The 14,690-nt window shown below is 32.9% G+C and overlaps 1 protein-coding gene across 1 annotated transcript; it reads left to right on the forward strand.

The window, feature by feature from the left end:
* Positions 1 to 1,215: 1,215 nt before the first annotated feature.
* On the forward strand, positions 1,216 to 9,222 carry LOC133324392 (protein CREBRF homolog). Its single transcript, XM_061533234.1, has 5 exons — positions 1,216 to 2,836; positions 4,396 to 5,232; positions 5,314 to 5,569; positions 5,648 to 5,773; positions 9,110 to 9,222. Exons 1-5 carry the CDS (start codon positions 1,259 to 1,261, stop codon positions 9,214 to 9,216), a joined length of 2,904 nt encoding a protein of 967 aa, XP_061389218.1. The 5' UTR covers positions 1,216 to 1,258; the 3' UTR covers positions 9,217 to 9,222.
* Positions 9,223 to 14,690: the final 5,468 nt, after the last annotated feature.

Consider the following 14,690-nt stretch of genomic DNA (forward strand, 5'->3'; position numbering starts at 1 on the left):
TAATTGTTTAGGATTGTAGATAATTTATCTGAGATATCTTAAAGGCTGGTTTAACCCTAAATATGAATAGTAATATTGATGGGGCATATTGATGATGTGTCTGCTATATCTCTGATTCTAAAAATTGTACATCTGACATTTTTTATTGTTAAATAATTTATCTGAGTTGCATAAACATTTTAGATATGTTATCTAAATGACTATAATAACTCTATATGAAACCTAAGTTGTTTATAAATGTCCCGGAAATTAAATTTATAATATCTATAAATTATTTTTGTAAGTAAGATCATGTTTTAATGTAGTTTAAAAGGCGTAGATAATTTATCTATGTTATCTATGCGGCATTTTACTTTTCAAAATATGATAGATAATTTACAAAAATTATTAAAATAGAATAAAAACTATATTAGCATCATTTAAATATGATTGATGATTTATCTGAGTTATGAAAATACTTTAGATAATTTATCTGAGTTTTATAAATAGAACAAAATCATTGTACGTAACAACAAAAATGTATCTAAGTTATTTTCCTAATTCACATTGAGTTTTAACGTGGTGAAAAATGTGTAGATAATTTATCTATGTTATCTAAATGAACCAGAAAATAAATAAATTATCTATATTATTGTGGATAAGTGGATAAATTATCTAAGCAATAAGATAAAATTTATATCTGCATTATTTAAATGCATTAGATAATTTATCTGAGTTAAATAAAGTTTTTAGATAATTTATCTAAGTTGTTTAAATAACTAGAATAAATGTAGATAACAAAAATATTATAGCCAAATTATTTTAGCAATACACAAAATGCTTTAACGTTGTATAAAAGACATAGATAATTTATCTACGTTATCTAAATGTCACAAAAAAATAATAAAAATTAACTGTATTAACGAAATGAAGCGTATAATTTATCTAAGCTCTCTAAATTGCATGATAATGACTTTTTATCTAAGCTAAAATTATCTTAGACAAGATTATTTTCAATAATTTATCTACATTAATTTTTTAATTATTACAGTTATTGATTTCCAAATAATTAATCATCATCTATTTCTTCGATATTTCATTTCAGGTTTCTAGAAGGCCATCAACGCTATAAGACTTCCCGCAACGTGTTAGACCTCCCTTGAGGTCCAGCCCAAAGGGCTAAGACTGCACGCAGACAGCATAGATAATTGAAGAAGAAAAGAAAAACAACACAAAAACAACAACAACAACAAAAAGCACCCCCTCTCAATATCATACAATGACAGAAAATCAATTATTTTCCATGTCGACAGAATTATTCGACTCATCTTCCAACAGCAGCAATCCATTGAAATACGATCTGTATTCATTGGGTACGACGGCGTTATTTGCCACATTTGCGAATAATAATAACAGTAACAACAACAACAGCAACAATACTAACGGCAACAACAGCAACTCTAATACAAATCTGAATAATTCTGGTTTTGGCCAAACATCAACATCGGGTACTCTGCCATTTTTCTCCACCATTTCGGTTAACGGAGGTGGTAGCGGAGGAAGTGGTGGCAGTTTTTCCAACAGTGGCAGTAGTAGTAATGTTATAACAATACCTCGAAGTAATAATCCAAATCAATTACATAATCCCTATCAGGACGATATTCTACATCATCCATCGTCAAGTCCGTTCTTAAGTCACTTATTGCAACATCATCAGCCTCAGCAGCAGCAACAACAACAGCAGCAGCATAATCTTAATCAAAACATGATGTCCTCACAGAATCAACAGCAGCAGCAACAACAACACACAAATGGTCAAAATAACCACCAACAACAACAACCAGTTGGTGGTGGCCTTTTAAGTGTTTCAATGGCTGACTACTCCGACTATGGCCTCGACGCCTTGGAGGCTGCTTCTTTGTCACCAACCCTCTTGCAGGATGTTAATCTAAGTGCCGCAACACAGAGTCTAGCAACGGGACAAAATTCCTCGGCCATAAACGTGATATCACCCTTCTACAGTCATGATGCCTCCTCACCGCTAAGTCATAACGGCAGTCTAGGTAATGCCTCCTCAATTTTGAGTAGTAGTGTCGGAGGGGGTGGTGTCGGCTCTGGTGCATCAGGTGGTGGCGGTATAAATATCTCTTCTCCACCCAGTTCGGATATCAATGGTGTGGTTACCCTATTGGGTTCCTCCACACCGGCCGACGATATCACCTCGTCGTTTATGTACGATGTGACGAATGTAGGCAATTCAGGTGGCAGTGCCATGTGGAGTGATATCGGCAGTGCCATTGTTACCACCAAAAATGAACCACCCTTTCCCCTGGAAGATGATTATATTTTCCCCATCGACAAAAATGATATCAACTCTGCTGGTTTCGGAGCTTTAGAAGATGATCATTTCTTGGAAGATATATCGAATTTGGAAGAATTCCTCCCAGGAACAGGGCATGATGGTACAAATGGTTTTTTGCTATCGCCTACATTGCATTCGTCGGGACAAACAAATGCCACAACACCATCACCGGGTATGGGACCACCAATGGAATTAATGCAACAGCAGAGTCATCATCAGCAGCAGCAACAACAACAGCAACAGTCCAATCAACAACAACAACAGCAGCAACAACATTTACAACAATTCACCCAATTACATACGATGCAGGCATCGTCATCACTGGATAGTGGCAATGGTAGCTCTTCCACTTCTGGTTCCAATTCGATGCTGCAGCAACAACAGCAACAACAACAAAATCATCAAAGTTCCTCCTCTAGTCCATATGAAATTTATCACAGTACACCAAATAAACATCAGCTAAATAATACGAATACCTTTTCGCCGGGAAGTCAGGTAAGTCTGGTTGCCAACCTGCAGCTTATGGAGTCGGAGTTGAGTTTGGAGTATATATTTGTAATCGGAGTCGATATTCTATTCATAAATGACATCTCAGTGATCTCTTCGACAAATAAAAGGCCCTTTAGAAGCCATTTTCTATAATCGGAAGACATTCTATACACAAAAGATTCTCAGAGTTATGGAACATATTTTAAAGGTCCCTTTACTTATACAAGTCCTCTCAGAAATCTCCTCAATTGAAAAATAGCCTTCAGAGATCGATTCGATATGTTAAAGATCCTTGAGAAGAATCTTTTATACATGGAAGACCCTTCATAGGTCTCTAATATATAAGAAGACTCTTTAGAGGTCCCTTCTACGTATGGTGGATATTTCAGGGGTCCCGCTACACATACAAACCCGCTCTGAGGTCTTCTCTATATAAACTTGTCTTTAAATATATCTTTGATACATTAAAGACCCTTAAATACCCATCAGGTGTCTTTCTACACTTTAAAGATTATTCAGAGACCCCTTCTATAAATGGAAGATTTCTGAATGGTCTCTTTTGTAAATTGAAACCCCTTCGGAGGTACCTTCTGTATATGGAAGTCCCTGCAGGTTATCCTTTAAACACCGAAGAACATCCAGAGGTCTCCTCGATATATACAGGTCCCTTCAGAGGATTGTTCGATAAATTGAAAGCCCTTAAGAGGTCTATTTCATAAAGTGAGCAACGTATTCTATATAAAGCAGATCTTAAGAGGTCTCTCCGATACATAGAAAACTCCTTAAAGTCTTCTTCGATACATAGAAGACCCTTCTGAGGTCTTGGCAGGTCGTTCAGATGTATTTCCCATACATAGAGGACCCTTAAGAACACTTTGCTATACATTGCAGATCATTTAAAGGTCTCTTCCCTACTTCGAGGATCCTTCCGAGGTACTTTCTATAGGCCCCTTCTATGTACCGAAGAGACATATGAAGACTATTCAGGGTCTCCTCTAAATACAAAGGACCACGCAGTGATCTCCTCAATATGTATAAAACCCTTACGAGAAGTATTCCATACATTGAAGACCCTTCTAAGGTCTCTTTTATACACTAAACATCCGTAAGAGGTATCTTCCGTATACATCAGATCTTCGGAAGTCCCTTCGATGCATTGAAACTCCTTCAAAGGCGACTTCGATAAATAGAGAACCTTCAGAGGCCACTTCTCTACTTTGATGACCCTTTAGCAGATCTTCAGAAGTCTCTACGATACATAGAAACCCCTTCACAGATGTCTTCGATACATAGAAAATCTTCTACAGACGTCTTCGATACATAGAAATATCCCCTTAGATGCCTTCTGCGCCTAAAATACCGATGGGACAACTCCTGTTCAAATAAGACCCTTCAGAGGCTTTCTGTACATAGGCGAATTTCAATATATAGGTTCTTCTGAGGTCCCAGACTTCCATTTTGAATCCGCCAATATTAGCCGACAACAACTCCGACTCCAAAGATCTACTCTAAATAATCCATAACACAATTATTTAATCTCTTTATACCCCTCTCTCTCTTTACAGTCCTCCCATTCACCGCTACAATTGAATTCCATAACACCACCACCACCGCATGCCAATCGTTCACAGTATCAGCAGGTTAAGTCACGGAAAATGCATGAAATTATGAAAAAAGATTATTCGCTATCGCCGGATCGTAACAACGGTTCCATTGCCATGCTTGGACATTCTGTGCCGGCCAATGGTCAAGGCCTGTTGATGTCGCATACAGCAGTTAGCCCGGCCGGTAGCAGTGGTTATGGCAGTGCAACAAATGGTGGCGGTAGTAACTCCAGTGCTGCTGCCGTGATAAGTATGAACAGTGCTCGGAAACAATTCTATCAGTCGGTGGCTGCCAATGACATTAGCGGTAATACGATATCACGGTTATCATCATCGGCACCCACCCATTTGGGTCTCGATCACATATGGACACGACGTGAACCTAGACAGCATTTACTTTCCACGGGTTCATTGGCCGAAGCGGAATCTTTCTCATCACTGAGTACAGCTAGTGTTCTATCACCCGATGGCCTTGATTATTCCCAGGAAGATGATGATGATGACAACTCTTCGGAATTCAACAGTGACAACTACGATGATCTGTCAAGTGATAATGGTTCGGATAATGAAGATGACAACACCACAATACGGGCCAGATCCAATTCGAATAGCAGCCAACAATTGTCTACCTCAAAGGGCAAGGAGCGGTACTTTTGGCAATACAATGTCCAGGCCAAGGGTCCGAAAGGTAAACGTTTGGTATTCCAGTCGAAACTAGAGGATCCTCATGTTTTGAATGAAGTCACCGATCCGGTGTTTAGTCCGAATTGTTCGGTGCGTGGTATAAAGGTATATAAGGTGATTATCGTTGTGGCACGTCGAAGAAACAGCTAAATTTTTATTTATGTAATTTTTTTTCTCTTTCTTCCCAAACTTTAGCATAGTGGCAAGGCCCGTAAAGGTGATGGCAATGACTTAACACCAAATCCTCGTAAGCTGAATAATATTGGCAAGGAATTGGATCGTTTAAGTCGCACCATCAACGATATGACCCCTGTCTCTGAACTGCCATTTAATGTTAGACCCAAATCGCGTAAGGAGAAAAATAAGTTGGCCTCGCGCGCTTGCCGTCTTAAGAAAAAGGCTCAACATGAGGCTAACAAGATTAAGCTGTACGGTTTGGAAATTGAACACAGTGAGTATTGATAGGGTGGTTATTTAAAAAAATATTTCAAATTGTAACGTGTGTTTTTGTTTTGTTTTCTTTCTATAGAACGTCTATTGAATGCCATTAGCGATATCAAACAAAATCTAGCCTTGAAATATCGCCAGCGAAATGTGGGCGAGAGCTGTGAAGAGACAGATAAACAAATTGAAAGAATTTATAAGCATGCCATTGGTAAGTTGAAAAATAAATATTTTAATATAATCGAATGGAAAAGACTTAGGTCGATTTTAGTATATGGTTGGAGAGGAGGACCTAAGTTAGTTGCCAAACTGAATGCTGAATCACAGTAATGCTAACCAAAATGTATAGTCTGCTAAACTTCGTGATCGACCCAATTTTAACATTTAAAATAGGAGTTAATAGTAATTTAGGTTCTGATATATTAGAAGGCAAATTTTGTTTTATAAGAGGAAGAAAAGGACTAGTACAGTTTTGAACTTCTCAGACGTTCCTGGTATTTTTCTATATATAAACTTGTAGAGCACTGTCTACGAAAATTAACTTTTTCTACTACAGCGAGCGCTTGTTGGTTATACTATACTAGAATAACATTTTTAGTCATCTGTGAGTATATCTTGGTCTGCTGTTGACAGAGTTCTTTGCTTTATAAGAATACTTTTGGAACTTGAAAAAAAAAATCATTTTTCGGATGACAATTCTGTTTCTATATATCTCCACTTTTGATATTCAATGAGAATTAATCCCCTATGCTTTCAATAGGCCTCAGAGGTATTCTGCACACAGAAAGTGCATATTTAGAAGATCTCTTGTAGTAGTAGTAGAACCCTTAGAATCATCTTTTATTCCCGGAAGTGTCCGTCAGAGGCAGTATGTGTGTTCTATGCCTTAAATACACCTCCGGGCCCTTCGGTAGGCAGAAGACACCTGAAGAGGCATTCAAACATATTTCAAAAAATGCAAGCCACTGCAGATTCTTGCAAATGCATATTTTAAATGGATCCAAAATTTCACAGAAGTCAATTTTTTCTTGAGTTTTTTTAAACCGATCGAATATCCGTCATTGGCGTATTAGATGTCTTAAATATGATGCCTTTTTATATGTAGAAGACTCCTTTGAGTTATCTTTTATTCCTGGGAAAGAGGCAGTAGGTGCGTTCTATACCAAAAATAAACCTCAGTGGCCTTGTGTTCACTGAAAAATCCTCAAGGGCTTTTCGTAGTCAAAATTCACCTCAGAGGCATTCTAAAAAGTTTTTTTCTTTATAAAATAATTTGCGCCTCTGTGGTTCGTTTAAAAAATATTTTTAGAATGCAAGCCTCGGCAGATTCTTAAAAAAAAAAATATTTTAAACGGATCCAATATCCCTAATCCAAACTCCTCAAAAATCGTCTGTGTTTAGAAGAAACCTCCGACACCTTTTTGTATTTACATGGGCCTTCGGAAGACACATGGGCCTTCGGAAGACAACTCCTATGCATTCAAAAATACCTTTTAACAAATCCTGTCCTCTTTGGGTTCTTAAAACATATTTTTTTTCATTTCAAGCCTCCGCCGAAACACTTTTAGGTATAGAGATTTTTCTTCGAATATTTCCAAAATATAGGACTCCTCAAAAAACTTCTGTATTTTGAAGAAACCTCAGAGGCGTTTTTATATGTGGTAGACCTCTTAGGTGTAAATCCCACAAGGGCCTTCGGAAGACATCTCTGAGGCATTCAAAAATATCTTTTAAAAAATCCAGGCATCTTTGGTTTCTTAAAAAATATATTTTTTCCATTTCAAGCCTCTGCAGAAGCATTTTTTGGTATAGCCCCCATATAAGGGAACTCTCCCCCATATTCGATATGAAAGTTATAGCCCGATTTTCCCAACGAATTACAGCCAAAATTTGACATTCTGTGTTCTTGTTGTGTGAAAAACAACACAATTTTCAATAGAGGTACACATATCCCCCATATAAATATTCGGCACCATTTTCGACAACGTAGTGACTGTAGGGTTTTTGGAGGATGAATAAAATCTTTGGAAAAATACCAAATATATGTCTATTTTTTAACAAAGTTCCCGATATTTTCGACAAGGTTTTAGAGGCATTTTCACAGCTAACTGGCTGTAATTTGCCTCATTTTCGGTATTTTTAAGGTATAACCAACATTTTCCAAAAGAAAAGGTTGGGAAATGCCTCATGGTTTCTTGAAGGGTGAGAAACATTTTCCATATACATCCTATAGTACCAGAATCCCATAGAAATTAACTTCGAATTTAATATAAAATCGATGTTACATATGAAATTGAGAATTTCTGAACATATTTGGACTAAATCTGTTTTTTCGAATACTTAATTAGCTTCATAAGATAATTAAATTTTTACAAAATGTTGTTCCATTTGTGGTTAGGTTCAACAGAAGGAGTATACTCATAGTGTCCATCAAAACTGTTATACCTTTCTGAGTCTATCTGGTGCGTAGAACCTGTTAACGAAACTATTTACCTCAACATTTTTGAAATTTTTGATCCAAATCCATAAGACATACATAACGGGCGGTTGAAATGAAGCTGAACATCATGATCCGACAACAAAATAACTCCAAAATTTGAATATAACGTTCGACTGCTTACCTTATACGCAATCAAATCTGCATATCTACTCTATTCACCCTAGGGACGGTTGAAATGAAGCTTCCACTGATCATGATGGTATGTGATGCACAAAATTCGATCACAAACTGCACAGGATGTCTCCTTCTAATACCAGTGCATATTGTCGCTTCAGTACCTGCTTGGATTCTACCGCCGGAACTATCCATGTTATTACAGCATAGATAGTACTCCCCCGCTCAGACACGTTAAGAATTAATGAATATTCCCACAGAAGCATAATTTAGTATTTTAAGTTCACGTACCACCCAAACCACCCAAGAAAGACCGCTATCTAGTCAAACACGAGTTGTTTTAGCACAACTCTGGACCAACCGTTTCAATTTGTATTGAAGTCGAATTGATAACAACATGCCAGATGCATGTCCTCTGCATGAAGAGTAGGACCTAACGATAATTTGCATTTGTTCAACGGCCTAGTTAAATCCACTCAACTCTCTCCAGATGCTCTTTGGTCACAACCAATCCAGCCTGTCACATTTTTAAACCACGAAATAGAGAAATCAGAGACAGACTAATTGGAAAATGCTACAACAACAAAGTGAAGAAAACTTTCAAATTGACTCAAAATTGTCTAAAACGATTTTGGTCCAAAAGAACTTGAGAATCGAAAACCGTAATTTTGATGGGACACATTTTCCAACAACATTCCTTTGGACGAACTTAACGGCCTGTTTACTTTTTGTTTGCTTATTGAGAATCCTTGTATGTCTATTGCATAAACGTTGGAAACTGTTCTGACATTTAGTTCCAGGTCCTTTGACCTCTAGAAGTACACATCTTATATTTAAAACTTTCGATTTAAAATTACATTTTAATGTTATATTTTACTCTCCCAATCTTTTCATAACTAATATTTTGTAATTTATTTTCTATTATTCTTCCAGGTGGCTTAGCGATTGCTGGCGGTACCACAGACTTTGTCAATAAAGTTTTGGTAAATGTTAAAAATGGTCAGCCGAATGGTGGTTTAGAAGAACTTAAAAATACATAAGGCCAAAATTTCTCATAATTAAATACCAATGAAGATGATGATGCATCGAGCTATGAGGCAGAACAATTAATTCAATAAATACTACAAGCCAAGACACGCCACTACAACAACTACTCCACAAAGATGAAACGAAGCTAATACTAGAGAAAAATAAAAATTGTCCCCCTCCCAAAAAAGTAAAAGGAAATAATGATGACCCTATGTTGCAACAAATTTTATAAGAGGCATACAACAACTACAAAGAAACATATAAAATGATAAAGAAAAACAAAAATTGCTTACTACTACTACAACTCTACAAGTAAGAAAATAAAAAAAAAAACAATCCAAAATTTTTATATATTGTAAAATGCTACCAGTTTTACCTGTCGTTTTTTTTTAATTATTTTAACTTTGTAATTCTATAAATATATATATTTTTTTGCTCTTTGAAAAAAAAAGATTATATCAAATTTAGTTTTTTTGTTTAAGTTTTAAGCATTTGTTTTTACCAATATATACATATATATTCTAGTTTTATTTTTGCTTAAGTTTTGCATCTGGTTAAGTTTTAAAGTGAAACAAAAATGTAATATATTATAATAATTATATTTGATTATTTTTTATTATTATTATTATAATAAATGTTTAATAATTTAGTTTTAAACTCTAACCTCAAAAAACAATTTTATTTTATTTTTTTTTTTACAATTATATAGAAATTTATATTAAAAAATGATGTTATATGATTGAATGACATGGTGTTAGTGATAGAAAGATTTTTTTTGTGAGAGAGAATGTGTGGATAATTGGCAAATATTTCGGGTTGGAAAAGAAAAATCAGGTTATAGCCGTTATTGAAAATTAATAGCTCCAAAAGACATATTAATGAGTAATTGGAAAATTTCCTCCAAAGAAAAATGTGAGGTTATGTTTGACAAGCTTTTGTGTTAAAGAAAATAGATATTTTTTTTAAAAAAGAAACCACCATATTTATTACCTTTAAGCAAAATTGGAGGTTATGTTCATTTTCTTTCCTGTAATTTAAATTTTGTGACGAAAATATAAAACTTATTTATAAATAATTTCTCAATATTCCTTAAGAACAAGAAGTGAAAAACTAAATTATTGAAAATTAACAGTTCAGATGGGTCACTTGCTCAATGTGAGGTTATGTTTTTTTTCTTTTGGAATTTGTGATAAAAAAATATATACAAATTATTGAAGAAAATATAAATTCTAAATAATCATTAATAAAGTTATTGAATATTAGAATCTATGGAAATAAATATTTAACCTCAAAAATCGGAGGTTAAGTGCAGAACCCTTAATGTGAGGTTATGTTTATTAGTTTTTATTAGTTTTCAACATTAAAGAGAATCTTAAAAAGTGTGATCATTTTAAACAAATTGGCAAATATTTTTTTCTACAATTTTCTTCGGCTTTTTGTGATCACAGATCGTAGATCAATCGTTTTACAAAAATGTATACAAAATTTTGTAACCCCAAAAGTGAGGTTGTTATGTGCATGTTTATTTATAGAAGTCCTAAATATTTTCGAATAGAAAAAAATGCATTATTAGTTTTCAAAATTATTTATTAGGGCAAATATATAATATAACAAAAAATAAAAAATAAGTTTATGTCGAAATGCCACTTTAAATTATTTGAAAATTAATAATTTGGTAACTATTTTCCCCCATTTGTTTCTTTAAACATAACCTCAAAATAGACAGATTTTGATTGTTAAAAAAAATCATGATTAAATTTGGATTCTAATAAAAATTGGAAAATCCTATTTTTTAAATAATTTATGAGTTTTCGTATAGAAAAAAATGTAAAATGCAATTTTGAAGTAAGTCATATTTTGAGGTTATGTCTTAATTTGTACATAAGGCATAACCTCAAAATTTATACATTTTTTTTTATAAAAAAATCCATAAATTATTGAAAAAATAATATTTTTCAATTTTTATTAGAATCCAATTATAATAATGTTTTTTTTTAATATTACCAACAAAGTCTATCTATTTTGAGGTTATGTTTAAAAAAAAGGCGTCAAAATTGTTATCAAGTAAAAAAAAATAAAAAATAATTTTTGTCTAGAAATCCTTCTTAGATAGGTTCAGATAAAATCTCACTTAATTTATATTCTGAACATAACCTAAATATATATATATATATATATATATATTTTGTGAAATATTAATATTCATTTTTTTTTAATTCAGAAGCAGAAGCATTAGTAAGATTTTTTTAAACATAACCTCAAAATAGACAGATTTCCATCATGATTATATTTGGCAAAAATCGTAATTTTTTCAATAACTTATGAGTTTTCTTATAGAAAAAAAAATTGAAAAAATATGTACAAAATTTAAAATTCAAACTTTTGTCTAGAAATGTATCCTCGATAGGTTCAGATAAAATCTCACTTAATTTATATACCTAAAAATTATTGTTTTTTTGTTTTTTGCGAAATATTACTATTATTAGTAATTAAATTTTTTATAATTTCTAAGTCAAGATTCATTCTAAAACAAATTTAATATTGAATTATTACTGAAATACTTTTTTTAAGTCAGGAGGCAATTTATAATTAATTACCAAGTCCCCAGAAGTCGAAGTTTTTTTTTTATTTTGTAGTAATGGTGATTCGAGTTATGGGGGTTCGTCTGTATTATTTTCCAACAACTTTTTGGGATTTTGTTATTATTAAACCAACAAATTTCCCCTGAAAAAAGGACCACATTAAAGATTTTGGTATATATAACCTCACATTTTTTTTTAATAAATTGAGGTAATATTTTCAATAAAAAAATTTCAATCATTTTTTGGATTTTATTAACTATATAAAATAATTTAAAATTGTAAAGAGTTATAACCAGTAAAAAACCCCTGGAGTGGCCAACCAGATTGATAGTTTATATCCAATATAACCTCACTTTTGTAACAACACTGATTATTTTCCTTAAAATTCTTGCAATATTCTTCATAAGACCAAATCAAAATTATTTTTCACTGTCAATAGCACCATGTTACAATAACAAAATAAATATATAATAACAACTTTGTAGAGAGAGATAAAAATAATCAAACAGTGATTTTGTTTTGTTAAAGTTTTGCGCTTGTGATTTTCTTTTTTTTTTAATATTTTAATTAATTTAAAAAATCAAAACAAAAAAAACTACTTATAGTTAAAAACAAAGCATGTGAAAAAGTAACAAACTTACAAAACAAACCCCAAAAAACTCCCACTTTTTTTACAAAATAGCCACACACACACCCTAATCTTTAAGTTACAATTCAAAATAAAAAGGAACTATATTTAAGTATAAACAAAATGTGACATATATATATAAATATATTTTCCTGTTTGCTATGAAGAAAGCAAAGAAGAAATTAAAAACACGCACTAAATGTTATATACACACATTACATATATATATATATTAAAAATAAAATAATATACCGATATATATTTATAATGTTAATAAAAAAAGAAGAAGAATGATAAAATTTCAATTTCAATAGAAATTGACAAATGAATGAAATGCAAAAAAACAAACATAATTATATACATACATACTATATAAAAAAAGCTGTGTATATATACAAGGTGTATTCTCGAAGTGTGTGGATAAAATATGTAATGTAGAAAATTGTACGGAAAATCTTCTTTAGGGAAATTCGTAAGGATATAATTGTCAATAATTCATTAGGTGTTTTTTAAGAAGTTGTATAATTTTTTCAAATATACTCCGCTTGGCGAATATATTTCTTAGTGAAATATGATATTGTTCTCATTTAAAAATTATGTTTTCGGGATGTTTTTTTGTTTATCCCACTCAAAAACACTAGAATACCCCAGAAAAGGAATCAAATATTGTTCCATTTAAAATTGTGATGAAATATTCCTTAGCACAATTGACAATAGTCCATCTTCCTCGTATGTTTAGCATTGCTCAAAAGTTTTTGAGTTATTGTAATATAATGTCAAGCCTCTGAAATAAAATAATCATGGCCACTACAATGTAGAGAAATTATGAACATTTTCAAGATTAAAATTTTCCTTTTACTTTGAATCCATATTGGCTTCTAATGATATTTTAATTCTGTCCTAGCTCTTGGTGAGATATTGTTGGAAATAAATAATTCGGATTGACATTTGATAATTAGTAATGATATCCTTAGCAGCATCGGGACAGAAAATACTATGACTCTCCTATATATAGAAGTTATTCTCTATAAGTGTAAATAAATACATAATAAGTCCCTTTATTTTTTTAAAAATATAAATCCAAATCAATAAGGCGATAATTGATATAACCTTAATGTGAGGAGTGGGCATGAATACCGTCCGTATGTTTTTTCCTATAAGTGGAATATTTAACATTTTTTTTAATATCGGAGTTAAATGAAGAATAAGTCCTCCTTTTGATTTCTACAAATATTAATCCAAATAATTATGCCGATAAATGATAAAATCTCAATGTTAGAAGAAGGTTTGGATGCCGTTACGGCATTATTAATATACGAGGATATGTTGGTATATTTTATTCTGGGCTTTAGTCCCCATAACTTAATTGGAGTAATGCATTTTTATACCCTCAGGGTATATAAACAATGATACGGTGAAAATGTGCCTCATCGAAATATTGTTTTTAGACCCCATGTCTCTTTGGACCAAATCCGTTTCAGAAAAATTTGGAGTCGATTTACACATGTCCGTCCGTTCGTTGTCCGTCTGACTGGTGCGCACGATAACTCTCAAAGGGAATAATCGATTTTATCCAAACTTAGCACATTGGACCACTCCTTCGGGTACCTCACCCACAAAATGATCAACATTGTGCTAAAAATTAATTATATAATAACACGCAAACTGACTATCCGATTTTAACCCTTTCAGTGTTTTTGTCGAATATATTCGACATTTAAAATTGCTCTGCTTTATTCCGACAAAAAAAAATTGTTGACACTGAAAGGGTTAAGGAAACTTTACACAACCTATTATCTTTACCAAGTCTAGATCAAGTAAGAAGATGGGACCCATTGGTGCACTCCTTCTGGTACCTTCCCCACAGAGAGCGTCAAAAATGTCAAATTTATAAATCCAATTTCATGCCAATGGAATATCCGATTTGAAACAAACTTTGCACAAGCTATTACCGTTACCAATCCTAGATTAAGTTTGAAGATGGGACCCATTGGTGCACTCCTTCTCGTACCTCCCCCACAAAATTGTCAAAATTGTGCTAAAAATTAGTTTTGTAATAACACGCAAATGGACTATCCGATTTTAACGAAACTTTGTACAACTCATTATCTTTACCAAGCCTAGATCAAGTAGTAATATGGGACCCTTCAATATTTTTGAAATTCATCCAGGCGAATGGAATGTCCAGTATGAACCAAACTTTGCACAACCTATTATCATTACGAAGTCTAGATTAAGTCCAAAAATGGGACCGATTAGTTCACTCCTTCTAGTA

Source organism: Musca vetustissima, unplaced genomic scaffold (genome assembly GCF_032173495.1).
Source record: "Musca vetustissima isolate MV318-11 ecotype Yass unplaced genomic scaffold, APGP_CSIRO_Mvet_v1 utg20545, whole genome shotgun sequence".
NCBI lineage: Eukaryota > Metazoa > Arthropoda > Insecta > Diptera > Muscidae > Musca > Musca vetustissima.